At 33.9% G+C, this 13,187-nt stretch overlaps 1 protein-coding gene across 1 annotated transcript in view; it reads left to right on the top strand.

The window, feature by feature from the left end:
• The first annotated feature begins 9,592 nt into the window (after window positions 1-9,592).
• mrvi1 (murine retrovirus integration site 1 homolog) overlaps window positions 9,593-13,187 on the top strand; it is a 28,043-nt gene continuing 24,448 nt past the window's right edge. The window contains exon 1 of the mRNA XM_059356701.1: window positions 9,593-9,709. Within this exon, the coding sequence (XP_059212684.1) occupies window positions 9,638-9,709 (72 nt within the window). The 5' untranslated portion in view covers window positions 9,593-9,637. The remainder of the gene's footprint in view (window positions 9,710-13,187) is intronic.

Raw genomic sequence — 13,187 nt, 5'->3', positions numbered from 1 at the left:
TTCTGTCCTGTTCCCCCCACAGGAAATAATCTGAGTGATTCAATTACTCTGCAATATTTATCTCTCGTCTCATGGGCTGCAGGGAAACAGTCCAGCCTGCTGCAGAGCAGGTTGTCAGGCTGTCGTCCACTAAAGATATTCTTAGTTTACAAAAAAAGGATTTCTTCAACTCATCAATTAGTTCAGTGGCTGGACCCCTATGGGTGGCCCCGAGATGTTATAGGCTTCATATAAATAATGCAAAGTTCTTTTCCCGTTTGTGAAATTCCTGCAAGGTAAACCTAAAGCAGACGATGAATCACAAAACAAAGACAAGAAAGTATGACAAGGCCTTTCTCGCCCATTGACTTCATTAAAGAGAAGCCCCATTGTGTTGTTGGCCGGCTGCTCGAAAATTATTTTATTTACAAAAGGGGGCCCTGCACAAAACAGCTGGGAACCACAGGATTAGCTGATTATACACACTGCAAAAAATAGAATGTCTAAAAAACAGATAAAAACAGTAAATCTGAGGGAAATGATCTTGCTGCATGGACGGATAATTTACTTTGACAAGATTTCTTCAATTAAGATTATTAAATCTAGAAATAAGCATGTTGAACGCTTAAAATAAGAAATTAACTCTTAAAACAAGATAAATTAAAGCTGCCAGCAGCGATGAACTGGCCCGAGCAGAGTGACCTGATGATTATTTGTTTCTTACCAAGATAAAAAAAAACTTTTTGTGTCTTTTTTTGGTGTTTTTTTGTCTTTTTATGTCTTTTTTTGGTGATTTTACGTCGTTTGTGTCTTTTTTGGTCATTTTATGTCTTTTTGTGTCTTTTTAGTGTCTTTTTTGCTATTTTGTATCTTTTTACATCTTCTTTTGGTTACAAAATGACCAAAAAAGACATCAAATGTACAAAAGAGATAAAATTAAAGCTGCAAGCAGCGATGAACTGGCCCGAGCAGAGTGACCTGACAATTATTTGTTTCTTACCAAGATAAAATAAACTTTAGATTTAGAAGTGTTTGATAATTTATCTTGTTTTAAGAGTTAATTTCTTATTTTAAGCCTTCAACGTGCTTATTTCTAGATTTAATAATCTTAATTTAAGAAGTCTTGTCAAGGTAAATTATCTGTCCATGCAGCAAGATCATTTCCCTCAGATTTAGTGTTTTTATCTGGTTTTTAGACACACCTTTTTGCAGTGCAAGAACACACAAAAAAGCTTTGAGACAACAACAAAAAACCCACAATTATTTAACAGATTAACAGGATTTCTTACAAACATTGCAAACAAACAAAGACTCTGCCACAACAATGAGTCCAGCTCCTCCACATGCATGCACACTGTGTCTTAAAATTACAATATTATTATTGATTATCGCTGTTATCATCATCACATTCTGATCAATAACGCAAATCCTTTCTCTTTAGGAAGACCAGTGAACCCATGTAGTGTTCTTTGTTGAATAACACTCCTTCAATTTTGTCGACTAATCAAGTTTCTCCACAAAGAATTGTGCAAAAGCTCCACTTTAGATCCTGCTTTTGTTTTTTTGATAATGATTTTGGTTATTATCAAGAATGTTTCCATGACTAGATGTAGATGACTAGATTGTGTCAAAAAAGACACAAAATGACTAAAAGACAAAAAATTACCAAATATAGATGAAAAAATGACAAAAAATACAGTGATGAAAAATATTATTATACCATTGTTTTCTTCAATTTCTTGTTTATTTTAATGCCTGCTACAACTAAAGGTACATTTGTTTGGACAAATATAATGATAACAACAAAAATAGCTGATAAGAGTTTAATTTAAGAGTTGATATCTAGACATTTTCCATGTTTTTTTAATAATGATTTTGGTTGTTATCAAGAAAGCCATGGAAAATATCTAGATATCAGCTCTTATATTAAACTCTTATGAGCTATTTTTGTTGTTATCATTATAGTTCTCCAAACAAATGAAACTTTAGTTGTACCAGGCATTAAAATGAACAAGAAATTGAAGAAACGGTGGTCTAATAATTTTTTTCCATGACTGTGTTTCTTGGAAATAAATCACTTGGCATGAAAAAAAAGCTTTTATAAAACCGATCTAATCCACTCGAAACATCTTTGTCGTCTCAAACCAAAACAATCAATTATCTGACTAAGACGGGTAGGTTGGCATCTTAGTTTGATCTGAGTCAGGAATCTGTCCTCAAAAGACTTTAAACTTGTTGAGCTGCATTTGGAGGTTTTTTTTAAGTTGGTAGTAAGAAGTTGGTTTCTTGGAAATAGAAAAACAGACAAATACACTGCAAAAAACATGAAGCTTACCAAGTATTTTCTTCTTATATCTAACAATAGTATCTTAATTATATGGAATTGAGTATAATTTACCTACTGATCATAGCTTTATGTGCTTATTTAATAATAGTATTATTATTATGTGCTTATTTGATTATCTTATTGTTTAAAGACTTGTTTTTAGGATTGACATTGTGAGCTTTTTCATGCTTTTCATGCTATTCACCTGTTGAATATGGTGAGTTTTTACCTAAAATATTGATTCCAGTTGAGAGTTTTAGTTGCATGTAGTTTTGATGCTATTTCAAAAGCATTTTCTACCACCAAAACGTGCTTGTTTCAAGTATTTTTGGCTTATTTTAATGTTATAAAAACATTTTTTTACTTTTTTTTAAAGAATTCTTACAAAGAAAAATTCACTTACTGCACTGGCAGATAATTTTACTTGTTTCGAGCCTGTATTTGCTTAATTCTAGTTATTTCTTATTTTTTGTCAGTTGGTTTTTGCAGTGTAAAACTTATGACTGATTTATTTGTTGTTCTTCTTCCTTGTCTCATTATTCAGCTACTTATTTTAATAATTTACAGAAGACAAACAGCTGTGGAAACTGTGGAATATTCATGAAAGAATGAGGGCTTATATAAAAAGACTCGTATGTTAAGTCAGTCATGACAAATGCAGGTGGTTCCTACTAAAGCTGCTCTAAAGCTCCAGGGGCTTTTAGATAATCAGGTTCAACATTTGTCTTAACTCACTTTCCTATTTATATATGCAGCAGAATCTTAAACTGACCTCTTGGGCTCTGACTTGATAAATAATAAGACTGAGAGGACAGTTCATACTTTTAGATATGAGATGAAAGATGACATTGAACAAGTTTTAATGTGTTAACCCTCTGGAGTCTCCAAAAGCTCCAAATCCAGACTTGTTAATGACATCCAGACTAGAAAACAAAGCAGCGTGGAGCCCTACTGTAAATTTACCTCTAAAGTTCTGGCTGTAAACTCCATGAGGCCAGTTTCAGTTTGATGATGATATACCAAGTAAAACTGGAGACAAGCTCAAATAGATTTAGTATAAAATGATAGAACTGGATGGACCCCTCTTATATGTTAGATTTGACACCTTTGTTCACATTTGCAACATTTAAAATTCTTTATTGAGCATGATAGTGTTTTGAAAGTAAAAAAAAAAGATTCAAAATCACATTTTATGTTGAACTAAAAGGACTAAAGGACTAAAAAAGACACAAAATGACCAAAAAAAGACAAAATGACCAAAAATAGACACTAAAAGACACAAAATGACTAAAAAAAGACACAAAATGACAAAAAAAATGCACAAAATGACCAAAAAAAGACACAAAATGACAAAAAAAATGCACAAAATGACCAAAAAAAGACACAAAATGACAAAAAAAGACACAAAATGACAAAAAATAGACACAAAATGACTAAAAAATACACAAAATGACAAAAAATAGACACAAAATGACTAAAAAAGATATAAAATGACCAAAAATAGACACAAAATGATTAAAAAAAGACACAAAATGACCAAAAATAGACACAAAATGACACAAAATGACTAAAAGAAAGACACAAAATGACTAAAAAAAGATACAAAGAGACACAAAATGACCAAAAATAGACACTAAAAGACACAAAATGACTAAAAAAAGACACAAAATGACTAAAAAATGCACAAAATGACCAAGAAAAGACACAAAATGACTAAAAAAAGACAACAAAACTCACAAAAAACACAAAATGACTAAAAAAGACACAAAATGACCAAAAAAAGACACAAAATAACAAAAAAAGACACCAAAAAACCACAAAATGACCAAAATTGTGATGCTAAACACACAAGACAAAGAAAATAGAGTCACACTAGAATAAAAACATTTAGGCATTTAAACATGTTTTAAGTGGTGTATACAGGATGAAAAGCGTTCAAAAATGGACAAAATAGCCCATAAAGACTCCATAGAGTTAAAGTGTCTATAGTAAAAGCTGCTGCAGGCTGAGAAGCAGTGGTGACTGTTATGCTGTGTGACAGTATTCTTGTAGTCAGGAAATGTCCCCGCAGCTCACTGGGAGATAGTTAAACAACCCATTTCCTCCCCAGTGACTCACAGCCTCTCTGTCCCTATAAGTTCCCAAGAACTTGTCATGTTTGTGATGACACTGAGCAGCACCCTGAATACTCGCTGAGGATTATTTGTCCTCGTGTAAAGTGCATACCTTACCTCTGAAATAACTAATAATTTATCACACCTTTCACTCGCCTACGCGCCTCATTCATCATCTGCAGTGAAAACACAGCTACATCTGGGCTCGTCATGCATACACTATGTAAATATTTCTATTTTTGGACAGACAAAACAAGGGAGGGAAATTAGCATCCAGTGCACAAACCATTCAGAATAGTTTTCATGCAGACTGTGCTCCCTCAAAGGGTTAAATCTGATTTGCACTTTGATTTGCATGAATTTGTTACTTAAAAGGGAAGGGCTGGGAGTTCAAACAATGGTTCAAACAGGTTGCACACATAATATTTAACTAAATTAGGGCAGGTTTGTCTTTAGTCAGCTAACTGCTGCAGGATAGATGGAGACAGTTGGAATTAGTGCTGGTTACTCATCACAGTACATGTTGCTTTTGAATTATGACCATGTCCTACACTGTAAAAAATGTCTGTAGATTACATTACTCCACTGTAAAATACACTGGCACCATGTTTGTAGCAAAAAATATACTGTAATATATATACAAGCCGTTGTTTTTGCATTTATTTTTTGTAAAAAATACTTTTTCTCACTGTTATATGTACTAAACACCATATCTCCAACATAAATATAATGTCATATTTAATGGTAATATCTTTAATTCATTAAAGTATTTTCTTGTCAATTATATAGCAGAACAGTGTTTCTTTTAATGGAAAAACTTTTTATTTTTTACGGTAAAATATTGAATAAAATGGCAATCTTAAACCGGATATCAACAGTGCTAATATAATTTTACCGTAATATTAGAAAAAGTTGCACCGTATTTATTACGGTAAAGTTCTGGCAACCACAGCTGCTGTTTTTTTTTACCGTAAAAACAACAGTTTTTTCTTTTTCTTACAGTGTACACAGCTGTTCTTTATTATTCTCTATACTTTCACACTGTTGATTAGCTTTAGCTACACTACAGGCCAAAAGTTTGGAAGCAAGATCAAATTTGTACAAAAAAAATCATAGTTTCATTGCTATACTTTGCAACAAAATAATCGTGATTATTATATAAAGAGTCACTTATTAGAACACATTTTGACTATAATTATCAGGTCTTTGGGTTTTTATTGCTTAGACTTTGTGTATCCTTCTTTCCTTAATGTATAAATCTGAACTCTTGTTTATTTACATTTCTGTGGTAGTTTGTCAGAGATATGAACACAGTTGAGATTTATTGGGATTTTTGTATCCAAACTATCAAAAGCCAAAGAGATAAAGCGAATAATGCAAACTGTGATTTGTTTTTTTTACTTTTGCACTGAAGTTGTGACTCTTCCAAATCTTCTCAACCCTAAACTAAGCCCTTCTTTTCTGTTGTTAACATTTATTCAGCAATGGTCTGCTAACATCAATGTAAGGATAATTGAGGACAATGGTTAAATTCAATAAAGGTAAAGTCTGATAATGCAGTAAACACATCCAAAAATCCAAAGAATCCATACTGGTTTTTAAGAAAGCCATTATGAACAGAAAATTTAAGTTGCTTCCAAACTTTTGGCCTGTAGTGTACATGTTGCTTTTGCATTACGACCATGTCCTACACAACTTATTCTCTATACTTTCACACTGTTGATTAGCTTTAGCTACATACAACAACATTTAGTTTACATTCAGAGTAATGATCTGTCCTGCTGGTTTTTAATGCTGCATGTTCTCATACGAGCTGCTCTGTTTGTTTTGCGCTGTCCCTCAGGAGCTCATTGCCTCAGTCAGCCTGTGAGAACAAAGTAACACTGAGTGAGTTTTTATAACAGCCCAGTGCATCCCAGACAGTGTGATACTGGTCAGAACGATAACTGCCAACTCAATTTATATACAGCTCAGTATCACAAATTGCAAATCTGCCAAGGACAAATTTGGCTTTACAGTCTGTACAGCAAATGATAACTTCTGTCCTTTTCCCCTCACTTTAGATAAGGAAAAACTGCTGGAAAAATACCCCTTAAACAGGAAAACAAAACAGTGGAAACCTCAGGGGGAGTAACTGAGAAGGGATCCCCCCATCCAGCCGTAGATCAGATGTCTTTATACAGAGCAGACCAACATAATAAAACTACAGATAATGGCAAAATCATAGATAAAAAGGCACAATGTGGGTAGAAAAACATATTTCAGGTTAAGGCATGAGCGTAATTTATTCATGTTTTCATTCTCTTGTGTTGTAAAGCTCAGTGCTGCTGTTTTTCTTTGTTGCAGTTGATAAAATTGCTGCTTATTACTTATTGAGTCTAGAATAATTTAATCTATGTTTCACTATCTGTAATGCATATTTTTGTCTTCCCTTTTTTCTGTGGAGTAAGTATGTTCACAAACAAACAGAAGTTATGTTAATAACATGCACAACATGGGTCAAAAATGACCTTTCCATTCATTTCCCATGTTATTTAATGCTGCTGTGTGTTTCTGTGCATTATCTTTTTATATCAACTTATTTTATGATTGAGTGTTCCAAGTATTCTTTACATATCTTGTTTTTGATAACAACAGATCATTATTTCCATTTTGCCTCTCATACTTTATGAAGAAAAAAAGTTTTTGTATTATTCCATAGCTAACTACTTGGCTAAGTAGCTTGCTAAGCTAACTACTTAGCCAAGAAGTTAGCTAAGTAGTTAGCTTAGCAAGCTACTTAGCCAAGAAGTTAGCTAAGTAGTTAGTTTAACAAGCTACCTAGCTAAATACTTAGCCAAGAAGTTAGCTGAGTAGTTAGCTTAGCAAGCTACTTAGCTAAAAAAAATAGATACGTGTCATTTTTGACCCATGTTGTGCATTAGAAGAGTAGTGACACAAAAAGGGATTTTATTAAAAAATGAATAAAGGAAAACATAAAATTAGGATTTATGATGATGAACTAATTGAGGAAAACCTGGAATACTGAATGGTGAAAATAATTTATTGCAAAGATATAGAACATAAAAACTCTATGGGGTCACTTTAGACCCATGTTGTGCATCAAAGGGTTAACACTCAGTGTTCTTCACCAAACACTTAAATAAAATGGTTCGCTTTGGTTTCAACACCATCTATAGATCAGTGGAGGAGCATTAAACCAAAAGCATGAGCATCCTTCTGCACATGAACAATACAAACACAATGGGGACACACTTACATATTTATAATAATAACAATACATTTTATTTATAGAGCGCTTTACATGCTACTCGAAGAAGCTTTACAGTTAAAACATAGTGAAAAATGCTTTTACAAATAAAAACAAACTATAGCAGGGATCGGCAACCTTTAACAGAAGAGCCATTGTCGGCCAAAATAAGAGAAAACAGTCGGAATGGAGCCACAAACCTTATTTTGAACCTTAGAATGGAGATAAAACAGTCTACTAAGTTCAGATTAACATTAATAATAGGTCATAATGAGCATTTCTTTATATGATTTTGTCAGAATGCAGATGAGAGGCTGGAAACCGAAGAAATATCTCAGGAGATTTGGAACTAAAAGCTATAGCCTAGCAAGGAAAACTCAACTTGAAGTTGGCTAAATTTAGAGGTTAGGGTGCCGGCCCGAGCTATGATGCACATATTAGTGGACTAAAATGTTTTTAAAACATGCCATTATAATATACACATATTTACAATTGAAGAATGCAAATTGCTTTGGGCCTACACGAATGATAAATTAAATTTAAAATGTAAAGAAATAAACGTTTCATTTTGCAACAGGGAGCTACTGAGTATGCTCTATAGCATATTAATGGACAGAATGTCCTAACCTTTAGTTGAATATTTACATTTTTCATGGCTTAAAGGAAACCAAAATAGATTTATTTTGCTTAAAAGTATTTGCTGAACGTTCTCTGACCCCAGTAAGGTGGAGTTATTGATAGCATGGCTGATAAAATGAGATTTTCCCACTACTACATTACTTAATGTATACTGTACTGAATATTTATACTATAAATGAATGTATTCCTCAGAGTTTCCTTTGCCTGTTGGGAAAATTTGCTAAACCGTCTGCTCCAGGGCAGTGGAGGATGAAGCTATTTTTGGATTTATTTATGGCTCCTCTTTTTTTTAGCTGTGGTTAGCCAGAAAAAAAAGATTTCCTTCAGATTATAGGTCATTCATGTGGAATTCAGTACTTTGTTAATGTTTAACCCTTTGATGCACAACATGGTCTAAAGTGACCTGAAGTTTTATATTCTATATCTTTGCAATAAATTAATGACATCATTGCAGAATTGCAGGTTTTCCTCAAATAACTTGTTTTTGATCATCATACATCCTAATTTTTGGTTTTCATTTCTTACTTTTTGAATAAGCCTTTTTTTATCACTACACTTCTAATGCACAAGGTCATTTTTGACCCATGTTGTCCATTAGAAGGTGTTTATATGTTATCACCAATTTAAAACCTGACAAAGAAGACACAAATATCAACTATCCTATTTTGTTAAATTTATGTTTTTCCAATGGAAATGAATATATGTTGGCTCTAATAAGTCTCAAATGTTAAAATATGTGATTTTCCAATGTAATCTGGTGGTTCAAACAACTCTTTTAAACTCTTTTACACATATACTCAAATAGTTAATTTAATGATTATTTTTTTGTATCACTATGCTTCTAATGCACAAGGTCATTTTTGACCCATGTGTGTGTAAACTTGAAGTAATAATACAAAAACGTAGTATGAAAGGAAAAATGGATATAATGATCTGTTGTAATAAAAAAAAAAAGATATTCAAACACACAGCAGCATGAAATAACATGGGGAATGAATGCGGGGAATTTTTGACCCATGTTGTGCATTAGAAGGTGTTTATATGTTGAGCATCAAAGGGTTAATAACTATGTGAAGTTAAGGAAAAATCCCCCTCAACATTTCTTCATCTTATGCATCTACTTCCAACATCCTTGTGTTTGTGTCTTCATGGTTGCAGCTCCAGGAAGAGGAGGAACGCTTCCTGCAGGGATCCCCTCTAGAGCAAAGTGACCCTAACCCTGAGGAGTCCTGTGAGGAGTCCTGTGAGGAGTCCTGTGCTGCCCCCTGCGCTGCTGAGAAACCTTTTGTTTTCCCACACACCCGCTCACGCCCCCCGCTCCTCCCCAGCATGCCCACGCTGCCCGAGGAAGAGGAGGACTCTCCCGAGGAGCTGGACAGCTCCTCTAGCTCTCCCAGCACAGTGAGTGTCACACATTCTGTTTTTGGAAAAAGCATGAACAGGCCATAAAATCTGACACTGAATTATCCGTTTTGGCTCTGGTGGAGAAACTCTATCATTGTTGCTACTGAACTCTGGCCTCAGAAGGAGGTTTCTTCTTCTTCTTCTTCTCCTCCTCCAGCATGTGGCTGTCAGTTTGTCACTAGAAGCGTTTGATTAATGCCTCGTAAGTGAGAGGGAAAAGTTTCTTTTTTTAACCACAAACTTGTTTTTTGCTTGCTGCGGTGACCAAACTGAGACTGTGCTGCTTCGAGAAGTCACAAACGATTAAATTACAAATTATACATAACATATTGGCATTTGAAGAGGTATATTATTATTTTTTTTTGGCTCAGTACTTTCATTTTTGTGGTTTCCAATGTAATATTCATCAAATTCAACTAATTCCTGAATGTTTTATGAGTCTTTGTGGGCCACTTTTCTTTTATAGTAAATCATCCGTGCTGGAGCCACTGCTGAAGACTTTTATAAGATTTGTGTGCTTTGTCTTTATAAAAGGCTCTTGTTGTTGTTGTTTTTTTCTTAAATACAAGTGTGTTTATATATATTTTTGACATAACAAGTACTTAAACAAACAAACAGATAAGTTGCACTTAAGAACATTCATGAGAAGGCGCCATCTCATTACACTTTGCTTTGACCGGTCAATACAAAAAACGTTTCAGTTTCAAGTACAAAATATATACACTGTAAAAAAATTCTGTTGCAGAATAATTCTGCAAAAAATACAGTAAATGTAAATAACTTTACAGAACAACTTGTAAATTTAACTGTTATTCAGTGTACAATAAATAATAACTGAATGTTAATTTACTGGTATTCAATGCAAAATAAGCTAAATCTGCATGTCAATTTTGCATAAATAATTAGTATAAAAGCAGCATCGTCCTGTTAAATTAGCAGTAAAGGACGGTATAATTTACAACTTTAAAAATGTTTTTTTTTTTTTTAATTACTACAGTTTTAGGATGTAAAATGTGCAAGTTGTTCTGTAAAGATGTTGACATATGTACTGTATTTTTTACGGAAATATTCTGGTAACCACAGCTGCCATTTTTTTTTCTTTAAAAACAACGGGACATTTTTTACAGTGTATGAATAGGAAATACAACTTGTATTAATATAAGCACGTCAATAGCAAAAAAAGCACATGAATTATGATATGAGCAAATATTTTGTGCAAATTGAAAGACTTCTGTAGATTGTGCTGCCTCTAAAAATGTCATAAAAGATCTTCATATCGAAAGTATTTACCGTTAATCAGTGTTTTCAAGAGTCTAATAAACCTCTCAAGGCAGATTAATGGACTTGGCCTGTTATCTGATGCATAAAATATGGCTTTGGTATGTTTTGCATGTAATAAACAATAGACATTTATAATAATTTTCTTATCTTCAAAGCCTCATTCAGGATTTACATGAAGGAAATCAAGGACACGTATGTTATCGTTTAGGGCAAAAATGTCAAATTTCAATGAAAATGTCAGCTTTAAGCAATTTTAGGTGAATTTGGGAGATCATCTTGACTTTTACCAGACTAAAAAGCCAAAATGATTGATGATTGTGACATTTCTTCATCTGGCTCTAGCAGGTCAGGGAGCAAGTAATCCTCGTATCAAATTTAAAGGATAATTTCGCCTAAATTACAGTTTAGTTTGTTTTTGTTTTCCTGAACTATCTGCATGGTAAGATACCACAGACTGTGTAAAAAAGTGGACATAGCCCCTGTATGTCACCTATTGATTGTGTACCATTACTTTGAAGCCTCAAGTTTGGCATTTTGGCCGTCACCATCTTGGTTTTTTGGAAGTAGAAGTAGCCACATTTGCATCGATTTAAGTTCTCCGTCGATACGATTTCCGGTAACGGTTTTCGATCGTAGCGTAATTGCTTAGCAACAGTTTCGACCTTGATCACATACGTGACAGATTCAACACGGAGATGAAACTGATGCACATCTCCACTGATGGTAAACAAACCAGCATGGCAAATTATGCACAGCGTCTCCGCTGATCATAAACATAGTGATCATGAATTAACCGGCATTGCTAACTGTGCACAGAGTGTCCGGTGATTGTTGTAAACAAACAGGGATCACTAAGTTGGTGTTGTTTGTTTGATTCTTGTTCTGTTTGTTGTTGTTTTTTTTAATAAGACAAAGCATGATAGAGATTTGCACCCATTGTTATTTAATCCTGGGGCTGTTTGTTGATGTGTGTTTTTTATTTCTATTGTCTTATATATAAAAGGTTTACTTGAAATAATAAGGAAAGTAAAAACATGTAATGAAAAGTTATGTAGATGCTTGATTATTTTAGAGAGTAAAGACAAGCTTTGCAAAAAAAATTAATTGAAAAGACAAAAAAAAGGCAATAGATGCAATAGAACTGCTGTTTAAAATCCTCCTGTAAAACAGTTTTGGTTGAGCATTTAAATGTGACGGCTGCATTTGGTGCTGATTTCTTATGTATTAGTATTTCTTAAGCAGGTGTCAAGTAACCTGGAACATGTTTCACACACTGCACTTGACTTGACTGTAGCGCGAATAAAATTTCAGTCATTTTTTTTTTACTTTAATCCATGTATTTGACCAATTTGATATTTAACTGATCTGTTTAATCATGAACATCCCTTGGATTAGAGATATCTTTTCCAGCAAATCATAATAATATGAAAAATATAATCTCAAAGAGCTCAGAATCAGAAATTGAATCAGCAAACCTCCTGCAGTCAGCAAAGCGTTAAACAGTCTGAGAACATTTTCTTCCGCTGCAGTCGCTCATAAACACACGGACTAGATAAGAGCTCTGCAGAATGTAATGAAGCTGTGTAATCCAATCTTCATGGCATATGCCAGCACTATAAAAATATCCACCTTTCCTGCAGCTCAGCACTGACCTTTCTGCAGCTTTACCTCCACAAGGAGCCCTTTTATTTGGATTCTAGTGCAAAGATATGCTGAGAGGTTCCGTGTTTGATCTCAGTCCGTGTTTACTTTCCCATTTACCTTTTATGGTCGGACAAGAGTTTGAGGATTGCATGAAATAGGAATTGAACAACCTATAATTTTAGAAGATGTGAAGTTTTTCCAAACATTGACCTCGACCCATAGAAGAGACTCAGAGCCAAGATGTCTCTGCCTCTGCTGCTTCACTTCTAGTTCATTATTTTAAAGAAAAGTAGAACTTTTGCACACCTGTAGATTGAAAAGTTTGACTTTTTCTCGAGTCCTTCCAATCCTCAACCTCATCCTTTACTTAACAAAGCCAGTGGTTTATTATGATATTTAGAGGAATATTTAGGTGTATATTGAACTAACTGGTGATAAGGTGATCATTGTATTCAATGCAATCAGTGGTGGACTCAGACTGTTTAAAGGGCGAAAAAATAATGAGGTCACATTCTGCACAACATGGGGCCCCATCAGCATGATGCATCAT

This window comes from Centropristis striata, chromosome 2, assembly GCF_030273125.1.
Source record: "Centropristis striata isolate RG_2023a ecotype Rhode Island chromosome 2, C.striata_1.0, whole genome shotgun sequence".
NCBI classification, from domain to species: domain Eukaryota; kingdom Metazoa; phylum Chordata; class Actinopteri; order Perciformes; family Serranidae; genus Centropristis; species Centropristis striata.
Note: the sequence above shows the minus strand (reverse complement) of the source record. Positions and strands in the feature narration are given on the sequence as shown.